At 45.8% G+C, this 18,099-nt stretch overlaps 1 protein-coding gene across 2 annotated transcripts in view; it reads left to right on the top strand.

Annotated features, from left to right (window-relative positions):
- Window positions 1–18,099, top strand: part of LOC121545990 (histone-lysine N-methyltransferase PRDM16-like) — a 435,559-nt gene that overhangs the window by 413,800 nt on the left and 3,660 nt on the right. For both annotated transcript variants that reach the window (XM_045209418.1, XM_045209419.1), the window contains exons 14-15: window positions 9,449–9,620; window positions 13,822–14,088. In XM_045209418.1, the coding sequence (XP_045065353.1) occupies window positions 9,449–9,620; window positions 13,822–14,088 (439 nt within the window). The remainder of the gene's footprint in view (window positions 1–9,448; window positions 9,621–13,821; window positions 14,089–18,099) is intronic.

Genomic DNA, 18,099 nt, shown 5'->3' with positions numbered 1-18,099 from the left:
CCTCCACTGTACTCATATTCTTCCATATCCTTGTCTGTACATAATGCCCTGAATAATTTCTACAACGCCCGGAAATCTGCCCCTCTTCTCTGTACCCAACGCACTAGAAGACCAGTTCTTAAAGCCTTTAGCCGTATTCTCCTCTGTTCCTCTGGTGATGTAGAGGTTAACCCAGGCCCTGTAGCCCCCAGTACCACTCCTACCCCCCAGGCGCTATCATTTGTTGACTTCTGTAACCGTAAAAGCCTTGGTTTCTTGCATGTTAACATCAGAAGTCTCCTCCCCAAGTTTGAGTTATTCACTGCGTTAGCACACTCTGCCAATCCTGATGTTCTAGCAGTGTCTGAATCTTGGCTTAGGAAGGCCACCAAAAATTCAGAAATGTCCATTCCGAACTACAACATTTTCCGTTTAGATAGAACTGCCAAAGGGGGCGGAGTTGCAATCTACTGTAGAGATAGCCTGCAGAGCTCTGTCATACTATCCAGGTCTGTGCCCAAACAGTTTGAGCTTCTACTTCTAAAAATCCACCTTTCCAGAAATGTCTCTCACTGTTGCTGCTTGCTACAGACCCCCCTCAGCCCCCAGTTGTGCCCTGGACACCATATGTGAATTGCTTGCCCACCATCTATCCTCATACTGCTTGGTGACCTAAACTGGGATATGCTTAACACCCCGGCCGTCCTACAATCGAAACTAGATGCCCTCAATCTTACACAAATCATCAAGGAACCTACCAGGTACAACCCTAAATCCGTAAACATGGGCACTCTCATAGATATCATCCTGACTAATTTACCCTCTAAATACACCTCCACTGTCTTCAACCAGGATCTCAGCGATCACTGCCTCATTGCCTGCGTCCGTAATGGGTGCGCGGTCAAACGACCACCCCTCATCACGGTCAAACGCTCCCTAAAACACATCAGCGAGCAGGCCTTTCTAATTGACCTACCCGGGTATCCTGGATGGATATTGACCTCATTCCGTCAGTAGAGGATGCCTGGATGTTTTTCAAAAGTGCTTTCCTCTCCATCTTAAATAAGCATGCTCCATTCAAATAATTCAGAACTAAGAACAGATATAGCCCCTGGTTCACCCCAGACTTGACTGCCCTTGACCAAGAGCACCTCCTCTCAGCTACCCACTGCACTGAGGCTAGGAAACACTGTCACCACCGATAAATCTACGATAATCGAGAATTTCAATAAGCATTTTGCTACAGCTGGCCATGCTTTCCACCCGGCTACTCCTACCCCGGCCACCAGATCTGCACCCTCCGCTGCAACTTGCCCATGCCCCCCCGCTTCTCCTTCACCCAAATTCAGATAGCTGATGTCTGGAAAGAGCTGCTAAATCCGGACCCCTACAAATCAGCTGGGCTAGACAATCTGGACCCTTTCTTTCTAAAATTAGCTGCTGAAATTGTCGCAACCCCTATTACTAGCCTGTTCAACCTCTCTTTCGTATCGTCTGAGATCCCCAGAGATTGGAAAGCTGCCGCGGTCATCCCCCTCTTCAAAGGGGGTGACACTCTAGATCCAAACTGTTACAGACCTATATCCATCCTGCCCTGCCTTTCGAAAGTATTTGAAAGCCAAATTAACAAACAGATCACCGACCGTTTTGAATCCCACCGTACCTTCTCCGCTATGCAATCTGGTTTCGAGCTGGTCATGGGTGCACCTTAGCCACGCTCAAGGTCCTAAACGATATAATAACCGCGATCGATAAAAGACAGTACTGTGCAGCAGTCTTCATCGACCTGGCCAAGGCTTTGACTCTGTCAATCACCGCATTCTTATTGGCAGACTAAATAGCCTTGGTTTCTCAAATGACTGCCTCGCCTGGTTCACCAACTACTTCTCAGATAGAGTTCAATGTGTCAAATCGGAGGACCTGTTGTCTGGACCTCTGGCAGTCTCTATGGGGGTGCTACAGGGTTCAATTCTCGGGGCGACTCTATTCTCTGTATATATTTACATTTACATTTACGTCATTTAGCAGACGCTCTTATCCAGAGCGACTTACAAATTGGTGCATTCACCTTATAGCCAGTGGAATAACCACTTTACAATATATATATATATATATATATATATATATATATATATATATATATATATATATATATATATATATATTTTTTTAAGGGGGGGTAGAAGGATTACTTTATCCTATCCCAGGTATTCCTTAAAGAGGTGGGGTTTCAAGTGTCTCCGGAAGGTGGTGAGTGACTCTGCTGTCCTGGCGTCGTGAGGGAGCTTGTTCCACCATTGGGGTGCCAGAGCAGTGAAAAGTTTTGACTGGGCTGAGCGGGAACTGTGCTTCCGCAGAGGTAGGGGGGCAAGCAGGCCAGAAGAATGCAATGCCCTCGTTTGGGTGTAGGGACTGATGAGAGCCTGAAGGTACGGAGGTGCCGTTCCCCTCACAGCTCCGTAGGCAAGCACCATGGTCTTGTAGCAGATGCGAGCTTCAACTGGAAGCCAGTGGTGTGTGCGGAGGAGTGGGGTGACGTGAGAGAACTTGGGAAGGTTGAACACCAGACGGGCTGCGGCATTCTGGATGAGTTGTAGGGGTTTAATGGCACAGGCAGGGAGCCCAGCCAACAGCGAGTTGCAGTAATCCAGACGGGAGATGACAAGTGCATGGATTAGGACCTGTGCCGCTTCCTGTGTAAGGCAGGGTCGTACTCTCCGAATGTTGTAGAGCATGAACCTACAGGATCGGGTCACCGCCTTGATGTTAGCGGAGAACGACAGGGTGTTGTCCAGGGTCACACCAAGGCTCTTTGCACTCTGGGAGGACGACACAACGGAGTTGTCAACCATGATGGCGAGATCATGGAACGGGCAGTCCTTCCCCGGGAGGAAGAGCAGCTCTGTCTTGCCGAGGTTCAGCTTGAGGTGGTGATCCGTCATCCACACTGATATGTCTGCCAGACATGCAGAGATGCGATTCGCCACCTGGTTAACAGAAGGGAGAAAGGAGAAGATTAGTTGTGTGTCGTCTGCGTAGCAATGATAGGAGAGGCCATGTGAGGATATGACAGAGCCAAGTGACTTGGTGTATAGCGAGAATAGGAGAGGGCCTAGAACTGAGCCCTGGGGGACACCAGTGGTGAGAGCATGTGGTGCGGAGACAGATTCTCGCCACGCCACTTGGTAGGAGCGACCGGTCAGGTAGGACGCAATCCAAGAGTGAGCCGCGCCGGAGATGCCCAACTTGGAGAGGGTGGAGAGGCGGATCTGATGGTTCACAGTATCAAAGGCAGCAGACCGGTCTAGAAGGACAAGAGCAGAGGAGAGAGAGTTAGCTTTAGCACTGTGGAGAGCCTCCGTGACACAGAGAAGAGCAGTCTCAGTTGAATGACCAGTCTTGAAACCTGACTGGTTTGAATCAAGAAGGTCATTCTGAGAGAGATAGCAAGAGAGTTGGCTAAAGACGGCACGCTCAAGAGTTTTGGAGAGAAAAGAAAGAAGGGATACTGGGCTGTAGTTGTTGACATTGGAGGGATCGAGTGTAGGTTCTTTGAGAAGGGGTGCAACTCTCGCTCTCTTGAAGATGGAAGGGACATAGCCAGTGGTCAAGGATGAGTTGATGAGCGAGTTGAGGTAAGGGAGAAGGTCACCGGAGATGGTCTGGAGAAGAGAGGAGGGGATAGGGTCAAGTGGGCAGGTTGTTGGGCGGCCGGCCGTCACAAGTCACAAGATTTCATCTGGAGAGAGAGGGGAGAAAGAAGTAAAAGCATAGGGTAGGGCAGTGTGAGCAGGACCAGCAGTGTCATTTGACTTAACAAACAAGGATCAGATGTCGTCAACCTTCTTTTCAAAATTGTTGACGAAGTCATCCACAGAGAGGGAGGAGGGGAGGAGGATTCAGCAGGGAGGAGAAGGTGGCAAAGAGCTTCCTAGGGTTAGAGGCAGATGCTTGGAATTTAGAGTGGTAGAAAGTGGCTTTAGCAGCATAAATAGAGGAAGAAAATGTAGAGAGGAGGGAGTGAATAGATGCCATGTCTAGTTTTCCTCCGTTTCCGCTCGGCTGCCTGGAGCCCTGTTCTGTGAGCTCGCAATGAGTCGTCAAGCCACGGAGCAGGAGGGGAGGACCGAGCCGGCCGGGAGGATAGGGGACATAGAGAGTCAAAGGATGCAGAAAGGGAGGAGAGGAGGGTTGAGAAGGCAGAATCAGGAGATTGGAGGGAGAAGGATTGAGCAGAGGGAAGAGATGATAGAATGGAAGAGGAGAGAGTAGCGGGAGAGAGAGAGCGAAGGTTGCGACGGCGCATTACCATCTGAGTAGGGGCAGAGTGAGTAGTGTTGGAGGAGAGCGAGAGAGAAAATGATACAAAGTAGTGGTCGGAGACATGGAGGGGAGTTGCAGTGAGATTAGTAGAAGAACAGCATCTAGTAAAGATGAGGTCAAGCGTATTGCCTGCCTTGTGAGTAGGGGGGGACGTGAGGTCAAAAGAGGAAAGGAGTGGAATGAAGGAGGCAGAGAGAAATTAGTCAAAGGCAGACGTAGGGAGGTTAAAGTCACCCAGAACTGTGAGGGGTGAGCCATCCTCAGGAAAGGAACTTATCAAGGCGTCAAGCTCATTGATGAACTCTCCAAGGGAACCTGGAGGGCGATAAATGACAAGGATGTTAAGCTTGAATGGGCTAGTGACTGTGACAGCATGGAATTCAAATGAGGAGATAGACAGATGGGTCAGGGGAAAAAGAGAGAATGTCCACATGGGAGAGATGAGGATTCCTGTGCCACCACCCCGCTGACCAGATGCTCTCGGGGTATGCGAGAACACATGGTCAGACGAGGAGAGAGCAGTAGGAGTAGCAGTATTTTCAATGGTAATCCATGTTTCCGTCAGCGCCAAGAAGTCGAGGGACTGGAGGGTAGCATAGGCTGAGATTAACTCTGCCTTGTTGGCCGCAGAACGGCAGTTCCAGAGGCTGCCGGAGACCTGGAACTCCACGTGGGTCGTGCATGCAGGGACCACCATGTTAGTGAGACAGCAGCCACGCGGTGTGAGGCGTTTGTATAGCCTGTGCGGAGAGGAGAGAACAGGGATAGACAGAGGCATAGTTGACAGGCTACAGAAAATGGCTACAATAATGCAAAGGAGATCGGAATTAAATGAACTAAACATCTGGGAAAGCGAGAGAGCGGGGCCTCCCTCACTTACGTTTCATTGAAACACCCAAATATAACTCTCCCAACTTCCACCTCAGAAACTGTAATTGATGTAAACTACAGAGGTTCAATGTTTTCTAGGAATAGACTAACTTAGTTTATTCAGCTACCTAACTTGGTACAGTATTCTTCCGTGAAAACCGTCCAGGGCACCTAGTCTATGACGCCATAGCCAACTAGCATGCCAGGCTCCAACAACACGGCTTAGCACCAATACTCGGCCACAACAAACAAGTGTGTCAACACGCCAAGCAGATCATACGTGTCCGTGTCTAACGTTGTGGGCTAGTCCCGACAGCTTGAGCGAGTCCGTCGTCAACTTATTCAGCCAGTTAGTTAGCTAGAATAGTTAGCATACTAGCTAGCCATTGCTTTCTGCCAACGAAAGAAACCCTCCACCCACGGCACGAACACACAGAGAGAGCCAAGCTAACGTTAACTAGTCACCCATGTCCCGAATTCCCTTGAACGACTCTGGCTACCAGAGTAACTACATATCAATTATGTCGCTCTTGCTGCTGGTGACTCTCAGATCCACCTCTACGCAGACAACACCATTTTGTATACATCTGGCCCATCATTGGACACTTTGTTAACAAACCTCCAAACGAGCTTCAATGCCATACAACACTCCTTCCATGGCCTCCAACTGCTCTTAAATGCTAGTAAAACTAAAGGCATGCTCTTCAATTGAACGCTTCTTACACCTGCCCGCCCGACTAGAATCACTACTCACTAAACTCTCCTTCCATACTCACATTAAGCATCTCCAATCCAAAGTTAAATCTAGAATCGGCTTCCTATTTCACAACAAAGCCTCCTTCACTCATGCTGCTAAACATGCCCTCGTAAAACTGACTATCCTACCGATCCTTGACTTCGGCGATGTCATTTACAAAATAGCTTCCAACACACTACTCAGCAAATTGGATGTAGTCTATCACAGTGCCATCCGTTTTGTCACCAAAGACCCATATACTACCCACCATTGTGACCTGTATGCTCTCATTGGCTGGCCCTCACTACATATTCGTCGCCAAACCCACTGGCTCCAGGTCATCTATAAATCACTTCTAGGCAAATCCCTGCCTTATCTTAGCTCATTGGTCACCATAGCAACACCCACCCGTAGTATGCGTTCCAGCAGGTATATCTCACTGGTCATCCCCAAAGCCAACACCTCCTTTGGCCGCCATTCCTTCCAGTTCTCTGCTGCAAATGACTGGAACGAACTGCAAAAATCTCTGAAGCTGAAGACACTTATCTCCCTCACTAACTTTAAGCATCAGTTGTCAGAGCAGCTTACCGATCACTGCACCTGTACACAGCCCATCTGTAATTAGCCCACCCAACTACCTCATCCCCATATTGTTGTTTACATTGTTATTTATTTTGCTCATTTGCACCCCAGTATCTCTATTTGCACATCATCTTCTGCACATCTATCACTCCAGTGTTAATACTAAATTGTAATTATTTTGCACTATGGCCTATTTATTGCCTTACCTCCATAACTTACTACATTTGCACACACTGAATATAGATTTTCTATTGTGTTATTGACTGTACGTTTTGTTTATTCCATATGTAACTCTGTGTTGTTGTTGTTTTTATCGCACTGCTTTGCTTTATCTTGGCCAGGTCACAGTTGTAAATGAGAACTTGTTCTCAACTGGCTTACCTGGTTAAATAAAGGTGAAATAAAACATTGGAACACAGGCTGATGGTTGCTGATAATGGGCCTCTGTACGTCTATGTAGATATTCCATAAAAAATCAGCCGTTCCAGCTACAATAGCCATTTACAACATTAACAATGTCTACACTGTATTTCGGATCAATTAGATGTTATTTTAATGGACAAAAAAATTGCTTTTCTTTCGAAAGCAAGGACATTTCTAAGTGACCCCAAACTTTTTAACGGTAGTGTATGTCATAATAACCCCAAATGAATGGAAAAGATAAGCGCTGTATAATTTCCAGATCTAAAAACATCTGACAAACATTGGTTTTGGAGTTTAATGTCCCTTTAACATACAGTACATGGTTGTTATTCACGGCCTCAAATAAAATAGCATTTACCTATTTTCTTTTACTACTGGTGAGCGTACTGTACGTGATAACGTTGACTATATTGACAACATTAACATGTACATACAGTACATTAACATTGACTACAGTGCCTAGTGAAAGTCTACACACCCCTTGCAAAGTTGCCACATTTTACTGCCTTTAAATTAAACCTAAAAAGGGATTAAATTGGATACACAAATTCTAAATAAATCACAGACAGTGTCACCAACAAAGCACCCCCACACCATAACACCTCCTCCTCCATGCTTTACGGTGGGAAATACACATGCGGAGATCATACGTTCACCCACACCGCGTCTCACAAAGACACGGCGGTCAGAACCAAAAATCTCCAATTTGGACTCCAGACCAAAGGACACATTTCCACCGGTCTAATGTCCATTGCTCGTGTTTCTTGGCCCAAGCAGGTCTCTTCTTCTTATTGGTGTCCTTTAGTAGTGGTTTCTTTGAAGCGATTCGACCATGAAGGCCTGAGTCACACAGTCCCCTCTGAACAGTTGATGTTGAGATGTGTCTGTGACTTGAACTCTGTGAAGCATTTATTTGGGCTGCAATTTCTGAGGCTGGTAACTCTAATGAACTTATCCTCTGCAGCAGAGGTAACTCTGGGTCTTCCATTCCTGTGGCGGTCCTCATGAGAGCCAATGTCATCACAGCGCTTGATGGTTTTTGCAACTGCACTTGAAGAAACTTTCAAAGTTCTTGAAAATGTCCATATTGACTGACCTTCATGTCTTAAAGTAATGATGGACTGTCGTTTCTCTTTGCTTATTTGAGCTGTTCTTGCCATAATATGGACTTGGTCTTTTACCAAATAGGGCTATCTTCTGTATACCCCTATTGATTTGTTTAACACTTTTATGATTACTACATGATTCCATATGTGTTATTTGATAGTTTTGATGTCTTCACTATTATTCTACAATATAAAGATAAACCCTTGAATGAGTAGGTATGTCCAAACTTTTGACTGGTATTGTACATATGCGACTTTGTGCATGTGACTAAATAAACATCTAATCTAATCTGAATACCTAACCCTGGAATAGAGTTTTATTTTTCATCGGGGTAATTACACAAATATTTAATGCCAAAGACAAGGCAGAATGGCTTTCCAAGAGGTGTAGACTTTAAATCTGCTTGAAAATATGAGACACGGTTTGAATATTGCTGTACATCAATGATTCCCAATCATATTTACTGAGTTTAAGCAATTTTGACAAAAACAACGGTAATGCAGCTAACTGCCAAAATAATGGAAACACCAACATAAAGTGTCTTAATAGGGCGTTGGGCCACCAAAAGCTGCCAGAACAGCTTCAATGTGCCTTGACCTCTATTGGAGGAATGCGACACCATTCTTCCATGAGAAATTCCATCATTTGGTGTTTTGTTGATGGTGATGGGAAAATGCTGTCTCAAGCTCCACTCCAGAATCTCCCATAAGTGTTCAATTGGGTTAAGATCTGGTGACTGAGACGGCCATGGCATATGGTTTACATCGTTTTCATGCTCATCAAAACATTCAGTGACCGCTCGTGCCCTGTGGATGGGGGCATTGTCATCCACTCCCATCAGGATAGAAATGATTCACCATAGCTTGAAGGTGATCACTTAAAATGGCTGTTTACCTTGCCCTCTAAGGGGTTGAGTGGACCTAAACCATGCCAGGAAAATGCAGAACCCTCTTGCTTCTCCTTCATTCTGGAAGAAAAAAACACCTCCACTGGTGTGAATACTTTCTGAAGGCACTGTATGTTGCCCTAAGCATTGTGCAGAGTTGATAGAATCTTATCAAAACTGATTTACAGCTGTAATCGCTACCAAAGGTACTTCCACCAAGTATTAACTCTGGGGTGTGAAGACATACACAATCAAGACAATGTTCTATACTTTTTCTTTCACTTGTGGAGCAGGTTGTGTAGATCTGTAGGAACAAAATCTAATGTAATACCTTTTTAGATGGATTTTTAAGGCAGCAAAATGTGACAACTACGCAAGGGGTTTGTAGACTTAAACTAAACACGGTACACATCTCGAGTGTAGTCTTCTATTCCTGCTGTTGATTATAGCTTTATATGCCATTACTAACGGTGGTGTGTGTGTTTTTGTGTGCGTGTGCCTGTTTGCATGTACGTGTGTGTGTGTGTGTGCCCTGCTTACAGTGAGTCAACACTCTGGGATCCTCTCCAATCTAGGAACCAACATTTCCTCTCCCAACTCCGAGCCAGACAATCATGGACTTTTAAACGAGAAGGAGGACTCGTACTTCTCGGAAATCCGCAACTTCATTTCCAAAAGCGAGATGAACCAGGCGTCCAGCTCCACAGACAAGAGGTAGGGGGAACGCACGCGCACCACAAGACTGTGTTAGCCGGTGGAGCTAAAGCCAAGGTATTAGCTCGGGGCGTCTTCAAAGTTACTCATCATTACATGAGCGTTGTTCACCGAATCACTTCCGTTTACATACCTTACTACACACATAAACACCCAAATACATTTAATTCACAGACATTGATAGGTTTTTATGTCCATTTGGATTGGCTTCTCGGGAGTAGACTATACAGTTATTATGGCGTCACTCTCCCAGCCCTCCTGACAAAACTAACTCTGCTCCCCTGTCAGATGTTGCTCAAACAGGCTTTAGGGGGAGTCCAGTCCAGTACAGTAGAGTAGAGTAAACACAGCATCACCCCGTAGTGCCCCCTCCTCTACTCTGCCTGTTCTCAATGACTCATTTCACCTCAACTGAAAGAAACCTCTCAGGCTGTTCCACTCTAACCAGGGCCAGGTTTACCGGAGCTTCTGGCCTTCTCTCCTCTCCGGACTAAACCATCACCAGCCTATAGTCTATGGCACTGCAGTTTCAGGTAGCGCTAGAGGCTAGTGCTTAGCAGGGTCATGTTCATTAATGCACACTACAGCAAACATTTTGCACCCGAAAATGAAAACTAGTGTTTCTTATTGGACGCGTTTCTTATAGTCCCTCCCTGTTTCAGTCCGTTTTCATCCGTTTGGTACCTAATAAATACGACCCAGGTTCCAAGACAGTAGTGGGCGATGTCGGGGACGTCTACTAGCTCTGACAGATATGTCGGGGGAAATATGCAAGCCGTCTTCTCCAATAAGCCCCAGGCAAACAAGTTGGATTCTTTTGATGTCACGTAGTGGTTCCTCCTTGATTTCGCTCTGCCGTCTTCATGCCAGTAACAGAGGGCTGCTTGTTTTTCTATTTTTCTCACTCTTTCTCCCACTCTCTCTCTGTCTTTCTCCCTCTCTCTCTGTCTTTCTCCCTCTCTCTCTGTCTTTCTCCCTCTCTCTCTCTGTCTTTCTCCCTCTCTCTCTGTCTTTCTCCCTCTCTCTCTGTCTTTCTCCCTATCTCTCTCTGTCTTTCTCCCTCTCTCTCTCTGTCTTTCTCCCTATCTCTCTCTGTCTTTCTCCCTCCCTCTCTCTCTCTCTGTCTTTCTCCCTCTCTCTCTCTGTCTTTCTCCCTCTCTCTCTGTCTTTCTCCCTCTCTCACTGTCTTTCTCCCTCTCTTTCTCTGTCTTTCTCCCTATCTCTCTGTCTTTCTCCCTCTCTCTCTCTGTCTTTCTCCCTATCTCTCTCTGTCTTTCTCCCTCCCTCTCTCTCTCTCTGTCTTTCTCCCTCTCTCTCTCTGTCTTTCTCCCTATCTCTCTGTCTTTCTCCCTCTCTCACTGTCTTTCTCCCTCTCTTTCTCTGTCTTTCTCCCTATCTCTCTGTCTTTCTCCCTCTCTCTCTGCCTTTCTCCCTATTTCACTGTCTTTCTCCCTCTCTCTCTGTCTTTCTTCCTCTCTCTCTCTGTCTTTCTCCCTATCTCACTGTCTTTCTCCCTATCTCACTGTCTTTCTCCCTATCTCACTGTCTTTCTCCCTCTCTCTCTCTGTCTTTCTCCCTCTCTCTCTCTGTCTTTCTCCCTCTCTCTCTGTCTTTCTCCCTCTCTCTCTGTCTTTCTCCCTCTCTCTCTGTCTTTCTCCCTATCTCTCTGTCTTTCTCCCTATCTCACTGTCTTTCTCCCTCTCTCTCTCTGTCTTTCTCCCTATCTCTCTGTCTTTCTCCCTATCTCTCTGTCTTTCTCCCTATCTCACCGTCTTTCTCCCTCTCTCTCTCTGTCTTTCTCCCTCTCTCTCTCTGTCTTTCTCCCTATCTCTCTCTCTCTGTCTTTCTCTCTCTCTCTCTCTCTCTGTCTTTCTCCCTCTCGCTCTCTGTCTTTCTCCCTCTCGCTCTCTGTCTTTCTCCCTATCTCTCTGTCTTTCTCCCTCTCTCTCTCTGTCTTTCTCCCTCCCTCTCTCTCTCTCTGTCTTTCTCCCTCTCTCTCTCTGTCTTTCTCCCTATCTCTCTGTCTTTCTCCCTCTCTCACTGTCTTTCTCCCTCTCTTTCTCTGTCTTTCTCCCTATCTCTCTGTCTTTCTCCCTCTCTCTCTGCCTTTCTCCCTATTTCACTGTCTTTCTCCCTCTCTCTCTGTCTTTCTCCCTCTCTCTCTCTCTGTCTTTCTCCCTATCTCACTGTCTTTCTCCCTATCTCACTGTCTTTCTCCCTATCTCACTGTCTTTCTCCCTCTCTCTCTCTGTCTTTCTCCCTCTCTCTCTGTCTTTCTCCCTCTCTCTCTGTCTTTCTCCCTCTCTCTCTGTCTTTCTCCCTATCTCTCTGTCTTTCTCCCTATCTCACTGTCTTTCTCCCTCTCTCTCTCTGTCTTTCTCCCTATCTCTCTGTCTTTCTCCCTATCTCTCTGTCTTTCTCCCTATCTCACCGTCTTTCTCCCTCTCTCTCTCTGTCTTTCTCCCTCTCTCTCTCTGTCTTTCTCCCTATCTCTCTCTCTCTGTCTTTCTCTCTCTCTCTCTCTCTCTCTGTCTTTCTCCCTCTCGCTCTCTGTCTTTCTCCCTCTCGCTCTCTGTCTTTCTCCCTATCTCTCTCTGTCTTTCTCTCTCTCTGTCTTTCACCCTCTCTCTCTCTGTCTTTCTCCCTATCTCACTGTCTTTCTCCCTCTCTCACTGTCTTTTTCTTTCTCTGTCTTTTCTCACTCTCTCTGTCTTTCTATCTCTTTCAATCTCTGTCTCTCTTTCTTTCATGTCTCCCTCCCTCCCTCCTCCCTGGTCAGTAGACAAGAGCCAAAAGAGCTCAAGGGTAATTTATCCCCTCTGCCATCTGGGATCAATAGTGCAGACCCATTCAGAATATACATCCCTGGCATTTTAGTATCTGTCATTCTAAATAAGTGCTCTGCTTTCTGTCCGTCCCAGACACACACACACTCACATGCAGGCACGTAGACACTCGCATGCACACACATGCATGTACGCACACACACATCACACACACTTCCCCGCATTGAACACAGGCACACAGCTGTGTGTATGCCTAGCTGTGCACTCATGTGTCTCTTCTCCACAAAGTGTTTGTAAACCATGTCAAGTTGGTCTAGTCACTTGTCTCGCTCTAGTGTGTTTCTCTCCTCTGGACACTGTCTAGCCTGTGAGGTAGGGCGTCGATCGAGATAGCTGGAGCTGTGTGTATGGGGCACAAAACACTGTGGATGTGTGTGGGAGGGAGGGAGGGGCCTGGGACAGTGGAAGAGATTGTAAGGGGCAGAGACAGTAGACAAGTGTGTATGGGGGGTGGGTAGAGCTGGACTGGGCATTTCTAAGCTCAAAAGTTGTGGCGTGGTGGCTGAGGCATTTATCTACAAGAATCAACTGATGGAAATATGGCCGCTAACACAAACATACTGCTGATGTGTTTAGACTAAGTGACAAAATGCAGGGCTCTGCGTCAGAGACGCGCTTGTCTCCCTATACCCCCCCTCACACACAGCCACCTCCAATTTGATTATAGTATATTTAATCTAGATTGAAAGAGAACAGCCCCCCCCCACACACACACACACACACACACAAGACCCAATCCCCCCCACACACCCCTCTGTCCCTCTTGCTCCCCGAAGGTACCCCGTCTAGTTTGATAAATGTCAGTCTGCCCGCCGCTCTGTGGCGGCTCGGAGGGCTCCCCATGAGGAAATGACATCATGAGGCATTAAGCTGCGGAATACAGGGGGCTGGAAAATGTGAAGGCGCCAGGTTGAAATGTCTGGTGTGCTGATAGCCTGTTTGCAGAGCAGCCACTGAGGCACGTAGGGCATTGGGCCTAGAAAACTCCTGATGGAGGTGAGGTGGGCTGGGGGAAGGCCCTCCTCCCCCTGTCTCCTCTACCTCATCTCCGATAATCTGGCCAAGACGGACTGGGTGGGAACAGTAAACGGTAAGTCGATATTGGCTGCTTTCAATGGCCAGTTAGCTCTTTCACATCAGTGCAGATGAAGGAAAGGAAGCAAGGAGAGAATACGGCATTAAATTATTTGGATGCAATGATGTTGTTCCACCGATTTAATCCCAATGAGGGTTTCATATAAACCAAGACATTTTAAGGATAAAATACTGTAGATGTTTTGGGGTATAAATGAATGGAACACATTTTTGGAAATTATGAATAAAGAGCAAAATCAATACAATATATAATGTTGCAGGTCAGAGCTTGCGGAGGAGGAGCGTCCATCGAGCCACGGCCTGTCCAACTCCAAGACTGCGGCCCGGGGGCTAGAGGAGGAGGAGGCGGAGGGAGAAGATGAAGAGGAGGAAGAAGGCAGCCTGACGGAGAAGTCTCAGGACGAAGCGCCCGAATCCCCCTCCCCGATCACCATGGTCACGCCGGGGGCGTACGAAGACGAAGAGGAGGAGGCGGAGGAAGAGGAGGAAGCCACACCGTTGGCTATGAGCTACGAACACACCCGCAGGTATGTCCTGTCTGGTAGAATACACGCATATTTACAGACACAACGACAGACTGATGTCCTGTCTAATAGACCACAGACCACACAACTACAGGTATGTCTTGTCTGTTACAGACTTCTGACCAAGTTACAGACACAACTACAGACACACCGGCTGGTATGTCATGTCTGGTAGAATACAGACCTACTGTAGGTACAGACACAACTACAGACAAAGTCATGCAGTCACGTACAGCACACCACACCTTCACAAACAAACCCACCCAATCACAACGGCCACCCCTGTCTCCTCCCATTCCAACTAACACGACTTATACAGTTTAATATTGCATGACCTGCCATGCATGATCTGCCCTCCCTATGATGGCAGTACAATGAGTTCAATGAGAGATAGATGGTGATAAAGAGTGTTGGGACGCAGATAGAACTCTGTCCCATTCCATCGCCATCTGTCTGTCTGTCCCTATCAGTGTCGGTCAGTGTTGTACCGGTCTTGGTCTCGAGACCACATATTGAGTGTCTTGGTGTCAGTCAGTATTTTTACTCGGTCTTGACTCGGTCTCGGACAGCCCAGACCAGCAGAGTAAAAAATTCATAATTATCAGCTTCCATTCAGTCAGCGCATAAAACCGCATCGCCAGGGCAAATACCTACACTCCTTTCTTAAAACATGAATATCTTATCGCCTATTGAAACCTGGGATTCCTACTTTACTCGTAACATTACTGTATTTGTATTTATTATGGGTCCCCGTTAGCTGCTGCCAAAGCTACTCTTCTTGGGGTCCAGCGAAATTAAGGCACTTATACCATTTTAAAAACATTACAATACATTCACAGATTTCACAACACACTGTGTGCCCTCAAAAAATGGTGGGAAAAATTGTTGGAAAGTTGCGCGCTCACTATTAGTAAGGGGAGATGGGGAAATTGTAACAGTCTTTATATCTATTATAGACATGTTTGTGCGGTGTCAAGCCTATTGAGCCTTCAGTGTGTGACAGGCTCTTGATGCTGGAAGGACAGCAAACGTAATACCAGCACACTCATGTAAGTCAGGGAGTGCACTTTTTGTAAAACACAAAGGGCCAGTGGTGTATTGCAGGTATACCCACTTTTTTTTTCGGGGGGGCATTCCCTGTACTCACTTTTTAATCCCTACTGTTGCGTGTCAAAGTAGTGTAGTGGTGGTATACGACTTCATTATGTAGAATGTAGTTATTATTATGATGTAGTACTGTAGTGGAGGTATACGACTTAATTATGTATTATGTTGTTATTATTATTATGTAGTACAATAGAGAAATTATGCACAAAGTAGCCTACACAATCGCAAAGCACGTGAAATATATTCACATGCGCACAGCACACATAGCCTAGTTTCAGCGGAATATCATCTGCAGGCAGGAAGAGCGCAGCTCTCAAAAGGTTGTAGCATGGAGCAGCACACAGAAGAATGACATCAGTAGCTGGTAGTTAGGAAAGATGTTTCAACTTATATCTACCAGTAAATGCTAGCTAAGGCAACAATGGGTATGCAAACCAGGTATTGAAAAAGGTTGGTCCATCGTCTTGCTTAGTAGGCTATTTGTGATGGGCATTTCAGTCATCATGCACTGTTTGCATGAACATTTCTAAAGGCTTTCCCAAAAAACCTTCCAATTAAATGTTGACCGTAATGTAGGCCTACCTGACAGAAAGATATGATGCTGATTTGTATCAATGGGGAGGGCATTTGTTTTGCTCAATTGAATTAAAGGGCAACTACACCCTCCAAAAATATATTTTTTTGATTTTTCCCAGACCTCAAAAATTGTTTAACGATTATTGTGGTTTTAGAACATCACTTTTTGTGTGTGTGTGTGTGTGATTTTGAGAGTGAAAATCTGTAAAATCTGTAGGAAAACATAGGATGCACGCATCCTTTCCTTCACACAGGACAAACTTCTCCAGGCACCACTACACCACTGCATAGGGCAGATGGAAAGACAGCAGTCACACACAGCATGATGTTAAAGGATAAAAAATATATATATACAGTGGGGGAAAAAAGTATTTAGTCAGCCACCAATTGTGCAAGTTCTCCCACTTAAAAAGATGAGAGAGGCCTGTAATTCTCATCATAGGTACACGTCAACTATGACAGACAAATTGAGAAAAAAATTATCCAGAAAATCACATTGTAGGATTTTTAATGAATTTATTTGCAAATTATGGTGGAAAATAAGTATTTGGTCACCTACAAACAAGCAAGATTTCTGGCTCTCACAGACCTGTAACTTCTTCTTTAAGAGGCTCCTCTGTTCTCCACTCGTTACCTGTATTAATGGCACCTGTTTGAACTTGTTATCAGTATAAGACACCTGTCCACAACCTCAAACAGTCACACTCCAAACTCCACTATGGCCAAGACCAAAGAGCTGTCAAAGGACACCAGAAACAAAATTGTAGACCTCCACCAGGCTGGGAAGACTGAATCTGCAATAGGTAAGCAGATTGGTTTGAAGAAATCAACTGTGGGAGCAATTATTAGGAAATGGAAGACATACAAGACCACTGATAATCTCCCTCGATCTGGGGCTCCACGCAAGATCTCACCCCGTGGGGTCAAAATGATCACAAGAACGGTGAGCAAAAATCCCAGAACCACACAGGGGGACCTAGTGAATGACCTGCAGAGAGCTGGGACCAAAGTAACAAAGCCTACCATCAGTAACACACTACGCCGCAAGGGACTCAAATCCTGCAGTGCCAGACGTGTCCCCCTGTTTAAGCCAGTACATGTCCAGGCCCGTCTGAAGTTTGCTAGAGTGCATTTGGATGATCCAGAAGAGGATTGGGAGAATGTCATATGGTCAGATGAAACCAAAATAGAACTCTTTGGTAAAAACTCAACTCGTCGTGTTTGGAGGACAAAGAATGCTGAGTTGCATCCAAAGAACACCATACCTACTGTGAAGCATGGGGGTGTAAACATCATGCTTTGGGGCTGTTTTTCTGCAAAGGGACCAGGACGACTGATCCGTGTAAAGGAAAGATGAATGGGGCCATGTATCGTGAGATTTTGAGTGAAAACCTCCTTCCATCAGCAAGGGCATTGAAGATGAAACGTGGCTGGGTCTTTCAGCATGACAATGATCCCAAACACACCGCCCGGGCAACGAAGGAGTGGCTTCGTAAGAAGCATTTCAAGGTCCTGGAATGGCCTAGCCAGTCTCCAAATCTCAACCCCATAGAAAATCTTTGGAGGGAGTTGAAAGTCCGTGTTGCCCAGCGACAGCCCCAAAACATCACTGCTCTAGAGGAGATCTGCATGGAGGAATGGGCCAAAATACCAGCAACAGTGTGTGAAAACCTTGTGAAGATTTACAGAAAATGTTTGACCTGTGTCATTGCCAACAAAGGGTATATAACAAAGTATTGAGAAACTTTTGTTATTGACCAAATACTTATTTTTCACCATAATTTGCAAATAAATTCATTAAAAATCCTACAATGTGATTTTCTGGATTTTTTTTTCTCATTTTGTCTGTCATAGTTGACATGTACCTATGATGAAAATTACATGCCTCTCTCATCTTTTTAAGTGGGAGAACTTGCACAATTGGTGGCTGACTAAATAATTTTTTTCCCCACTGTATATATATATATATATATATATATATATATATATATATATATATATATAAATTAAACCTTTATTTAACTAGGCAAGTCAGTTAAGAACAAATTCTTATTTACAATGACGGCCTACACCGGCCAAACCCGGACAACGCTGGGCCAATTGTGCGCCACCCTATGGGACTCCCAATCACCGCCGGTTGTGATACAGCCTGGAATCAAACCAGGGGGTCTGTAGTGACGCCTCAAGCACTGAGATGCAGTGCCTTAGACCGCTGCGCCACTCGGGAGGATAAGAAAAATATGCCAGTAGGTCCCAAACACAACCATTAGGCTAAGCATTTCCCAATTGAAGTGTACAACTATTACTTCCCATTGCAAAAAACATATTATG

Source organism: Coregonus clupeaformis, chromosome 30 (assembly GCF_020615455.1).
Source record: "Coregonus clupeaformis isolate EN_2021a chromosome 30, ASM2061545v1, whole genome shotgun sequence".
Classification (NCBI taxonomy): Eukaryota; Metazoa; Chordata; class Actinopteri; order Salmoniformes; family Salmonidae; genus Coregonus; species Coregonus clupeaformis.
Note: the sequence above shows the minus strand (reverse complement) of the source record. Positions and strands in the feature narration are given on the sequence as shown.